This window comes from Sceloporus occidentalis, unplaced genomic scaffold (genome assembly GCF_023333645.1).
Source record: "Sceloporus occidentalis isolate IW3139 unplaced genomic scaffold, rSceOcc1.0.p SCAF_1, whole genome shotgun sequence".
Taxonomy (NCBI): domain Eukaryota; kingdom Metazoa; phylum Chordata; class Lepidosauria; order Squamata; family Phrynosomatidae; genus Sceloporus; species Sceloporus occidentalis.
The window spans coordinates 44913499-44926132 of record NW_028316981.1 but is presented as its reverse complement, the minus strand read 5'-3'; the positions used below and the strand labels follow the sequence as shown (position 1 = coordinate 44926132).

The 12634-nt window shown below is 38.7% G+C and overlaps 1 protein-coding gene across 8 annotated transcripts in view; it reads right to left on the bottom strand.

The window, feature by feature from the left end:
* Nucleotides 1-12634, bottom strand: part of LOC149321350 (inositol 1,4,5-trisphosphate-gated calcium channel ITPR1) — a 273413-nt gene that overhangs the window by 36239 nt on the left and 224540 nt on the right. For all 8 annotated transcript variants that reach the window (XM_089520074.1, XM_089520084.1, XM_089520102.1 and 5 more), the window contains 7 exons: nucleotides 12085-12189; nucleotides 11353-11545; nucleotides 8361-8483; nucleotides 6631-6806; nucleotides 6082-6246; nucleotides 2701-2896; nucleotides 144-248 (listed from right to left, as the gene is read on the bottom strand). In XM_089520074.1, the coding sequence (XP_089376200.1) occupies nucleotides 144-248; nucleotides 2701-2896; nucleotides 6082-6246; nucleotides 6631-6806; nucleotides 8361-8483; nucleotides 11353-11545; nucleotides 12085-12189 (1063 nt within the window). The remainder of the gene's footprint in view (nucleotides 1-143; nucleotides 249-2700; nucleotides 2897-6081; nucleotides 6247-6630; nucleotides 6807-8360; nucleotides 8484-11352; nucleotides 11546-12084; nucleotides 12190-12634) is intronic.

Genomic DNA, 12634 nt, shown 5'->3' with positions numbered 1-12634 from the left:
AATCTTTTTAATTGGACGGTTCCCTGCCCTCAGGCTTGTGATTGCATTTTATTTTTTAATGAGTGATGTTTTAATATATCAAAATACCCAGTAAAAACTCCAGTTTAAACCTAGCCTGGTGGGAGGGGACCCAGGATACATACCTGAGGAAGGAACAACAGAAGAACAGTTTTCTCCATTCCCTATTCTGCATACATTGGAATATAGGAACTCCCTGGTCATTGGTTCACCGGCTTCACTGTGCTGATCTAGAAGTTCAAATTAAGATATCAGAAACACAGCTTAAATGGTTCTAGAGTTCAAACACAGTGAATACACTGTTAACAATAATTTTATTAAAACTGTCCTCGATTTAAAAATCATTATTTCACAGTTCAGCCCAAAGGCCTCACAAGATGGATTCTAACCACAGTCTGGAAATTATTTTTACAGAACAATTAATCCAGTAGCTAGCTATAGTATTTGATAAGTAATCCACTGCTCTTACTCTCTGTGATGTTAAAAAAAACTATTCCCCCTGTAAATATTTTTCTGGTACTTTCCATTATTTCTTTGAAACAACAACAACAAAAACCCATTAGGTTTGGTAAGAAAATGATACAAAGGTTGAATTATTCTGGTTAAAATGCCTCCAAGAGTGTCATAAAAAAGCAAATTGTAGAAGTAAACAGAAAATGTTATTTGTTACACCAGTAAAGTGACTTTGCTGCTACTCATTATATCATTTCTGAAATGTGATTTCATAACTGTCCCTTGACTACTTAACAAGTTTTAATCTCCCTCCCTCTCTCTTGCACGCACACACACACACACACACACACACACACATTCTGCAATTTAATTTGGGGTATTTTACAAACTAAATAAGAATTTCAATGTACTGTGGTGTAAAAAATGTCCCATATTTATCGGGGTGCTTGTAGGTGCAGGATTAAGTGTATTTCAGAGTGTTCAAAGACACAGAAAAAATATGCTTACATGACAGAGAATATTTGTTTTCAGTATCTGTCAGTTTTTGTTATTTGCAAAAAATGCAACCAACACAAATGCAGTAGATTTATTTGGACAATTTTTGTTACAATTGTGTTGGGGGTTTTTTTTGTAAAAAATGCTAGCAGAAACTCTGAGATATTGTTTACAGCACTTCAGGTGAAAATGTCATAAATGCCAACATTGTAGGTCTAGCTCAGTGTAAGTTCTGCAACACAGCTATGGCTCTGGAAAATAAAGATATTATGTTTGCATAAGTGAAAATTAAACTCTCTGTGCACAGCTGGCATCCCTCATTTATTCCTCAAAGATATTGTGTATAACTTTCCAGTTGACTATGTCATAAAAAGGCATATCTTATAGGTCTGGTTGTATGTGAATTCTGCAACAAAATGTGACTCTAAGGAACTAAATGTCCCATCTGCATAGTTGAGGGCTAAAGCTTATGAACAGTTGGCATTCTTCATTTATGTTGTGTTCTTAAACAATTTTAATGGTGCCTGTATTTTTCATGGTGTATGTATTCCAGAACAAAAGTGGGTGGTGTGGAGCTAATATCTGAATGTCTGCAGCAAGGACCAGAACAGAATGGGAAACTAGAGGTTTTGCATCTTACTCACTTGAAAAATTTAATGAACTATCCAGAAATGTCTTGAAATGTTTAATACATAAAAGTGATGTCAGAACCAGTCCTACAGCAAACAGAACATATTGGCTCAAGCCAACTGAGGACACATTCAAAATGTGACAAAATTCCTACAAGTAAAGTAGTTTTGTAGGAAATAACGTGCAACTTTTGGTACAGTGATATGTGATTTCTGTTTAAGGATGAAACTTTATATATGGTTACATGTGAATAAGCTGCACTGAATTCAATGGAATTTGCTTCTCAGCAGATATGTAGAGAATTGTACTGTAAATATCTATTTTGCTGCATGTACACAAGGTGTAGGCATGAGACACGCAGTGAATCCTAGCTTCTCAGTGCATTTGCAGGGAATGTAAGATACACATACATTATCATGGCAATATGAATTACAGCTTAGCTCCTATATGATAGTGTTTCCAGTCAGGACTGTTCACATATAGCATTTTTAGAAGACTGCTGCAGGCAACAGGATGAACAAATGCCAATGAGTATGCTCCTAACCTAGGGTTGCAGGAAAAGCATCTGGAATACGATTTATCCGAATTACCTCTGATCAAAGAAGGCATACCCTCTGTGTACAGCTTTTTGATCCAACCTGACATTCTTAAATTTGTACTTCTTTGGAACTTCCATATTCTCATCACAGATAGTCTGACAGCACAACATATAAAGATACACACACACACACACACACACACACAAATTTATCCATAGCACTTAACCTTAGCGTATCTGGTGTAGAACTATGGAATATTTTGGTACATAAGGATACATGCTTAGCTTTATTTAATTTTACTGTACTAGACAGTCCCTACTATTCTGTGCCACATGGTAAAATAATCTCTGCAGGGAGAGACTGATGCAGTCAAATTTGCTTTGTAGCCTAATGCTATATGCTTTCAACAGAAAAAAAAAATCTTAATTTAGAGTGGAACTCTCTCAAAAGAAATCTAATCTTAACAGGCAATCATCTATGGAAGGGGTTTAAGCCTCTTAAGAAAAAGAACTTGATGCATTTACACTGGTTGTATACTTTGAGGGATGGGATGTATAGTATCTACCTGGTAATAAAGTTTCATTAGGTAGTTTATCTACTTCCAAGATGAAGTCATCCTTGAAGAACAAGTAGCCCACTATCGAGAACAGGTAAACCAAGATAAGAGCAAGAACAGCAGTCAGGATGATGGAACGTCCATTGCGGGTAACACTTTTAATGACATTCAGCAAGGTCTCCTCTCTGTACACCAAGTCAAAAAGCTGGAAAAGGGGCAGTTCAAAACATTTCAAAAATTTATTATTGGTTAAAGACAGACAGGGCCCTCCTGTAACAGATGGCTATATCAACTGTAAAATGGCTCATGCCGTTTTAGAAATGCTAATTTTGTGGGGCCATAGTTCAATAATCTCTTTTTGCAATTACTACTAAAAGCAAAAGAGAAAACAACTAAAAAAAATCAAAACTATATAATGGGGACTACTCAAAAGTTATAAATAAATCTGATTGGTTTGGCTGGGTCCTAGCAGCATAGCATAAGCTATAGTTCAGAAATGACAAAACAACATTACCATGGTTTGGCAAATGAAAAACCACAGACCCAACTATAAGCATGCTGTTTGTCCTACACCTGTATGATGGCAGGACAAGTGATGCTTCATGCCACACTAGCTTAGACTTTGATGTGGAAATCCCCATGTGGATTAGTACATAAGCGAAAAGCCACAGAATGACCTAATGGAAACATTACAGTCTCTGTGACTAAATTCATACGAGGAGACAGTTGTCAGAATCAAACAAGGTTAATCACATTTAAGTTCTATTAAAATGAACAGGTCTTTGGCCGGACCAACACACTGCCTCAGGAGCAACCTGATTCCTTTTTATGAAGTAACATTAATAGTCATAATTGGAAGGGCTAGAATACAAGCTTAAAGTTCTTCAAAAAAGCAAATAATTTTCACTTCAAAGGGAGAGAGAGTCATTTGAAAATGAAACAGGCCTAACATTTTAATTAAATTTCTCCCTGCTCCCCACCCTTGACAATACTCTTCTTGGCAACTGTGGGGTGGTACAGACCGGCACTTTGTGTCGGCCTGATTGTGAACTAGAGCTGTGGTAGGACAGAGCGTTCACATGCTCTCAAACCCTACCGTGTGCCCTGGGCACCATCTTGGTGTGCACCCATCCATATGGGGCACGCCATGATGACGCACTTGTGTCATAGCACCCACACAGCGCTGGCCACAGGAGGTGTCATGATGGCACGCGAGCGCCATTATGGCGCCCCTTCCAAGAAGCTGCTTACAGCAGTTTCTTTTTTCTCCCAAGAGATTGCTGTGGCATGTGGTTGCCGCAGCAATGATCCAGGGCAAACAGGAACAGCGTTTAGCCCCCCGTCTGTCAAGCCCATAACTCCTGCGATTGTTTCCCACACACACACACTTTCTGTGAATGGCAATATTTTACTACATACAGCAATTTGAAGGTGAAGTCTTTCTTTTAAAAAACAAAACAACAGAAACTGCCTTTCTTTAAATCACAATTCCCCTTGAAACAACTCTATGGCCATAATTCACAGACCTTACTGGGGGTAAAATGATAGTAGCCAATGATTGGGAAAGCCACTTTAACCTTAAAGTTTTTTTAAAAAACGGAAGCTTTACTGTGAAAGTGGCTTTCCTGATTGTTGGCAACTGCCATTTTGCAGAATTCCTCCCTGAAAATTCCCTGAATCCCAATCATGATTGTACTCTGTAAATATATGAAAAAATTGGCTGTGGGGGCATTGCAGGATAGCTATAAGAGGAAGAGGTAAAGAGGGAAGAAGCAACACATCTACTGCCACCTCCATGGATAAATTTTGTGCCATCACAGATGGGCATTTACCAAACACAACTGGCAGATTATGTAAGATTAAGCACCTCCTTCCAGCTCACAGTAATTCTCTTAAAAGTGCCACCTTCCCATTTGCCTTGTGAGCAAAACAGTTCAATGGCAATCCAGTGTTTTGTAGTAAAGACACTGGCATTTGTAATATGAATTTGACATCTCTTAATCCAGCATCTCCCATAATCTTTTCATGCTGCTGCTGCTGCTACTACTTCTATTCATGCAGACCAAGGATCCAGTGGTGAGTGCTTTGCAGTAGTATGCACAATAGCTCCCCCATTAAACCCCTTGCTCTTAATGAAACACTTGCTAATTACTATGATAATTTCTTGCAAACATTTTCTGCAATTGTTATAATAATCATTTTATAGATTTTACCTAAGGCCCTCTCTTGTTCCTGCTGTTTGTTATGGAAGAAGGAAGGGCAGTTGAATTACCAAGCAACTTTCTACCATGATCCATGCTGAAAACCACAATTCTCAGGAGGGATATGATATAGTGTGGTGTCATAAGCTTACATGTACCAACGCTACAGGTCAGGAGAAAAATCTCAAAAGATAGATGTGTTGCCTCTCTCCACCTTTTGCCCAGACATGACCTGACTAAACTAAGTGGGCAACTGTGCAGAGATGGCGGTCAGTTGCCATCCCTGTATCCCCCTGGCTGGCCACACCATCATGTCTCAGCCTCTGTCTGGGTTTATCTTGGAATATTTCTATGTTGGGAACTCTGGAAGGGTGGGGCAAGTAAATTGCTACATCTGTGCAATTTTTAGTTGATTTGGAAAGTTTTTGGTCAAAATTTAATGGGGAAAAATAGGGCAATTATTATAGGCCTGGGGGCTTTCGGAGTCACGAGGCTGAAGAAATTGGACTTAGGTGGCAGTTTTCCCACTTCTGTTCTCAGCTGAGCTAAGTGAGCAGAGTTCAGCCACTGCCAACATTTTATATCAAGTGTGTAGTTTCACCGTTACATTTGTTTTCACCAAGTTGCTCCTTTGATTTCAACTTTATCTGGGACTGGACAAGTTTTTCTCTCCATCTTAAAAGGAAAAAGGGGCACCAGGACCTCAGAAAAGTAACCCCAGAGACCACAACAACACTCTAGAATGCACATAACATCTTTTTTTACAATGTGCCACACCATGAAGGTTAAGTTTTCTCTATTTTAAAAATGCTTTACCAAAACTGCATAGATTAGAAGCACATGCCCACAGCTCATGAGGTTTTCAGAAACTAGTTGCTTTCTGGTCCATTAGTTTCATGTCCGTTTATGCCACAACTTTTTTGAGAAATATGTATATCATAGGTTGAGACCCTGCAAACCTTGGCCTAGATCTGATTGTTAGTTCCAAATAGAGGAGAGCCACTAAATTAATGGGACCTTGGTAAATAAACATTTACATAACTTGCATTCAGTCAGCGGTTCTACTGTAGGTGAGACTAACAATCAGATTTGGATTGTTAGCTTAGATGCATTTAGTATCATAAAGATTACTAATATCCACAGCTATTAAGCACAGTTATATTATGAAACATTATGATTAAACACTTACCAGCAAACTATAGAAAAATTCATGAACAAACAGCCCCATTGCACAAATAAGAAGGTATAGCAGATGATAAAGAAACTCCACATCCATGATCATGGCTTTGTATCCTCGTGTGAAAGTTCCACAATTACCAACAAAACTCATTAGAAAGATTATTTTGTTACAAACCTGCAACAAAAGATTAGTAAATGATTTAAAATACTATTTCTCAATTGAAACTACTAAGGATCATTCAGGCAGGGATGTAGCCAAGGGGGGGGGTCCGGACCCCCCCTTCCATTAGATACAATGAATGGTGTGTGCCGCCGCACCGCTGTGCCCAAGCCCCAATATAATGGTGGCACTTAGTCTGGACTCCCCCTCTTCCCAAAATCCTGGCTATGTCTCTGATTCAGGAAACACATTAAAAACATAAATTAGTTCTGACAACACGTTGGAGAATTTGTTTTGTAAATTCTACTAATACTTTTGGGCAGAAAACAGAATGTTATCCACTAAGCATGTAGCTAGAAAAAAGCAACAACATTTGAGAGGATCCTATTTGATACTTACATTGAAAGCCCCCAGAAGAAATAACGTTGGCTGTAAACCTACTGAAAATATTAATCGCAATATTGTGGAAGCTATTAAAGCTCGAATGCCATGGGGTTTAGGTAAGGCGATAACTATAGCAAGCGATATCAGCATAGCTGTCCAGAGTAAACCTGACAAGTGAGGCTCCAGGGTACCTGAGAAAGGGAAAATATCCAAATAGAGTTCATTATGCATTTGTTTTGAAATGTATATTTGTTACTAGCATCCTTAAGGGCTCTATGAAGCCATGTGAGTAAAATGTACTGACGCAGCTCCAGAGAGGGCTTCTAACAATAAAAGATAATACAGATTTAAAATATGTCTGCAAAGTAACACAAATGAGCATATACAAATCAGTAACAAAACAAGTTATTTAAAAGCTGCCCAAAAGATTCCAGTCTTCCCTGCTCCCCAGATCTGAAACCAAGGGGTTTTTGGGGTTTGTCTTTTGTTCTACCTACCATCTGATGATATTTAATAATCAAACTGGCCCAACTTAGCAGTATTTTTACCTACATTCCAGTCTTCCCCTGCAAATGCCATGTTCTGATATCATGCAGTACTGTTTAATAGGGATGTAAATCCCTGACTGTCTAAAGGGTAAACAATTAAGAGTTTTCTTCCCGCTATGGCAGAACATGAGTATCTCCCCCAAAGGATCCCTCCCCCCATATGTGAAAGTCCTGAAAGAGGGGGTTCTATTTCTATGGGAAAATATTAATGGAACAGGAAGAGGCAAATTCAAAATAAAATAGCCACTGCCTATCAAAATGCATGTCATGAAAAAAATATACTTAGAAATGTACATTTTGAGAAAAAAATACATTTTCAAAAATGTTTATAAAAATAATTTTGTACATTTCAACCCCTGTCAAAAACAGAGATTATTGAGGGAATAGGATTGCTAAATCTGAATGGGAGAGGGTCTGAAAACAGAGTGATCTGTTTTGTGGTTAATAATGTATAAATAAAGCCCCTTAGATCTACTAAAATAGTCCAATATTTCCAAAAATATTGGTGATGTATTTGAAAACACTCAAAATACTGGCACATATATTCACCTTCATCCAAGTATTTAAAATCAAGCTTCTTTAGGAGAAACTCTGCTATGAGTCTGACTACAATATAGTATTTCTGTTTGTTTTTTTCATGGCCAGAAATCTTTCTCATCTGTCTTTGGAACATGACATCCATCACAATGAAGATAAACAGGGAGAAAAAAACTCTTAAAAGTAGTTTCAATTTGGACTTAAAGGCAGAAAGCTGAGATTTTAGATACAGTAGATTCAGTGTGGCAGGGTTTGGGGAGCACAAAACAACAGAGCTTCTCAACTGAGATGTGGCAGTGATCAAAGAAACAGTGGGGACAGGTGAGAATCTCACTCGATCATATGTCCTGGGAGGAGATACTGCAGAAAATGCCTTAGTAAGCTCTAGACAGTTCCAATCAGCTCTGTGCAGGCATAGAATAACTTGGGTGTGAGTCACAGAGACCACAAAGAAGAAACTGCAAAGACATCACAACTCTTTGCCACCTTTTCTAACCGGAGAGAGTGTGAAACCCATAGTTTTCTCACTACTTGAGAGAGTGGAAAGTGCTTACAACGGAATCACAAAAACATTCACCAAAAGTAAGAACTTTACTTAGCAACCCCATTCTTGGCTTTAGTTATTAAAAATTACATTTCGTAACTTTGAAATATTCATACCTCCTTTGATTCCTTTAAATGGATAGAAAAATGCTACCAGTAGATTCATAAGGACTGCAAGATTAAATGATATACTGCTCCAAAAGGACATGTTGCGAGAACACCAGTACAATATATGCTGAGCTACAAGCAAAAGGGAAAAAAAGAAAAAAAAGTTTGCAAGAGAGAGATAACAGATACACAGAATAGAAATCCCTAGAGACCAATGTATTGCCAACTTTTCCTAGAATCACACGGTATCAATTGTAGAAATCTTTATTACCCCAATTTAAAATAGCTTTTTAACTGTTGTTTGCAGAGTTGGCAGGTTCAGGGTATTCCGTTCCTAGAGAAGCCTTCTCAGATCAAAGGCCATATTACACAGAAACCAGCTTTTTATATATCGCTCAGATTTACAAGCACTACGATAGCAAAGAACAGTTATGTGTTAAAAATAGGAAAGGTTGGAATGTTCACCCTGCACAGGCATAGACCTTTGTGCAGTCTGACCTTCTATAACCAACTCACCCAAATTTTAATTTACAGCCCCATGTTTGGTGTAGAAATGTAGGTATTGTGGTAAACATGTGTCCCTTGCATGTTTAATTTCTGTTTATCAACACTCAGCTGCAGGCTCTTCATTGGTATTACAGCATAGGATAACTGGTTGAGTCAAGTGAGTTTAAGTTTTCATCCCTGCCAAAATCTCAACCCGCAGCTACTTTTTGGCCCAGAAGAAAAGCTGCCATTGATGCTGATGGTACTCCTCCTGGGGCAAACTGCTGCTGTAGGAAATGATATAATCCAGACTGGGGCCATGCATAAAAGCTCTCAACCTCCTGTGTTTCGTCCCTTCTCTAGACCAATATGACTTTGCCACCAGCTCTTCTTCGGTAATAAAAAACCAAGAGTTCCAGAGGCATTTACATTCATAATGTCACATGTAGGATGGCCCTCAGTCATTTACATTAGTATATTCTATATGGTGAGGCTAAACTATGGCCCAAAATACCCTGCAGAAATAATCCAGTTTGAGACTGCTTTAACTGCGCTGGCTCAGTGCGAGGGAATTCTGGGAACTGTAGTTTTCTGAGACATTCAGCCTTCTCTGTCAGAGAGGTCTGGTGCCATAAGAAACTACAGTTCCCAGGACTCCCTAGCACTGAGCCAAGGCAGTTAAAGCAGTCTCAAAATGGATTATTTCTGCAGGGTGCTTTAGACTAAGAAAGCAAGAGTGGACTATTGCATGAAACAGAAGCAGATATCCCATCTGCTGAATGTATCTTTGGCCATGAAGCAGGTCTATACAATACAGTCCCTCAGCTATTCATAGCAGCCCATCAGCATCCTGATGTATTTCAGGTCCAAAACACACTGCAGAAATAATCCAGTCTGAGACCGTTTTAACTGCCTTGATTCAGTGCGAGGGAATGCTGGAGACTGTAGTTTTGTGTGACATTTAGCCTTCTCTGTCAGAAAGCTCTGATGCCACAATGAACTACAGTTCCCAGGATTCCTTAGCACTGAGCCAGAGCAGTTAAAGCAGTCTCAAATTGGATTGTTTCTGCAGTATGTTTTGGACCTAAGTCAGAAGTGGAGAAGAAGCCAATGAAGAAGCTGTTTGAGGAAAAATGTTTTTAAAAATAAAATAATAAGAGTCATGTTTAAACGGTTACTTCAGAAAAAGTAAGTTGTAGATACAACTGTAACATTACTACGAACCTCTAGCATCCCCCTTTGGCCTGGCAGAAGTCAGTGATTTCCCCAAAAGAAAAAGTGAGCTACAGTTAAACAGCAGGCCCTAAGCGCATCTCTTGAAGGTTTTGACTGGTGGGTCAAGGAGCAAATCGCTGACTGTTCAATGGAATTCACTCTGGCAGGGCTAAAAACAGTTCAACATGCAGGCAGAAAGCCCCTCAGCTTGCAAATAGGGTGGAAGGAATTCCCACAGAATGCACCCCTCCTTAGCACAGAAGCTACTCAAGGAAATGGTAGAACGAAGGAAAGAGCAGAAAAGAGGGCCAGAAAAGACCCTGTATCCTTTGGAACTCCTATACACTGCTCTTTGGGTCTTTCCAAGCGAACATGCATGACCACTGAAACAATGACCTATTCTTGGGATCATCATTGTCATCTTCCTCCTCTTCCATGGGCACAGTAGCCAATTTATTCTTGCCTTCATTGCCAGCTTTCTGTCCGCAACCAAAACATCCAGAAAAGAAAAGATGCCATTTGGACATTCCCTCTGTACTTAGTGCATCTTCCAAAGAATTACCTAGCTACTGTCTTCTATGATGTTCAGGTGTTAAACCAAACCTAGTTTGTATCAACAACAAATTTCCAGCCCCTTCTTGAATTCTGTGTCCCACCCCACAAACTTTTTAAAGTGAGCCATCACGGGTATTAATTCCTAAGTTTTGCCATATAAATTGATTTCTCCAGTAAACCTTGGATGGGAAGTTGCAACAGGGGGACAAGAGGTCAGTGGCACGTGCTGATACATGTTCAGCTGGTTATCAGTTTGGACTTTAGTAATCTTACCAGCGTTTGAGCAATGCTGACAGTAATGCTGGAAGTGAGATGCAGGGAACAACAAGCAATGTTCACAGAACAAGACATTCATGCCAACTTCTTCACTAAACCACCACCATTCTAAAAATGCACTTTCCTCTCCCTTCAGTACCAAGTAAAAGGATGCACCACTCACAAATATGTGCTAGGGAATAAGTATTAGCACTGCAGGCAGAAAAAAATACCAGATGAAGTGGACTGGGAACAAGTTCATACAAGTTTGTAGAGCTGAAGGTTTTTAAGGTGCCACATGATTCTAGGTTGCTTTCTTTGCAATCAAAATAGCCCCCTGCTAACAAATACTTTAGAGTGAATAAAACCCCATAAGAGAGCCTGAACACAGATAAAATAAAATTCCTTAGAGGCTGAATCAGAAAATAGTAGCCTCACAAATCAAGTATGGCTATCTTGAAAACCAGCCTTCTGCTTCAAAGTTGTATACCTCTTAGTTTCTTTTGCCAGTTCATTTCATTGAAGAGGTCTTCTGATCTCAAGAAAAAGTCATTGATCTTACTGCCTTGTTCATCCCTCTCTGTGGTGTAATAGACCCGTAGTTTAGATTCCTTAGTAAGGAATTCACATATACTTGGCACAGGGAAGACAATTTGCTCCATGGTACGATCTGACCTAACAATCTGTGTAAGAGAAAATGAAGGAGTAATTTACATGGTGAAAGTTTAAAATGTGGCAGAATAACTCGTTACCATAGAAAACCTCACTTGCCTAGATTTTCTGTATGGTCTCTCTTGAGACCATAATAACACCATTTGCTTTATGTTTTCCCCTTGTTTCAGTAACATTTCAGATTTAGAGGATAGCTATTTACTCACTAATGGTTTTATACAAATATAGGCCTATGGCTGCAGGCCAAACTTTGTTTACTTAAGGCCTTAAAGAATATCACTAGAGCATAACCATACCAAAAGCATTTAATTCTTAGTAGAATTTGTAATGGTTATAGATCTCAAATATGACCATATGGTGTGTATGAAAAACTATTTCATACAGGGGAGAAGCACCCAGCTTTCAGATGTTTTATGGAGAATTTCCCCCCAAATACAACAAAATCAGATTATTATTTTCTTTTAAAAGAACAAGAAAAATTACAACAAAAATGCAATTTTTTTCAGTTTATCAAAGTGGATGCTAACAACAATTTTAGTGTAGATTTTACCTCAATCTGAGCTGTGTGCTTGGCATAAAATTCCAAAGCTTCATCTCCATCTATCTGACCTCCAGGCTTCAACATGTTCTGCAATTCTTTGTTATGGCGAGCAAGCTAAAATAAATAGATATGGAGGGAAAGGGGTTACTATGTTGGTACCAATTGTTTGAAACAATTCATCGCTAAGAAAGTTAAAGAAAAACAGATTTGTTTTATTTTAGATGAAACTGCATACTGACCTCAGGCCAATGCTAGGATAGAATAAGCAAAGAATTACTACCCTGCTTTTTTAAAAAGCAAAATACAAACACCAAGGATCCAGGCAGGACTTTACCATTTCAGAACAAGGAATTTTCTGAAGCTAATCTTACATTGTGGTGGAAATATTCCTTGTTGAAATAAAAAACTATAGAAAGATGGAGTCACCTTTGTCAGCCAGAGAGATGGTTTTTGAAATAAAGGCTTGGAGTTTAGAAAAACTAGAGCAAAGGAATAATGAGTGCATCTTGACCTGGATGGAAGCTGGCACCAGTAAAAAGACATAACATAAACTACTGAG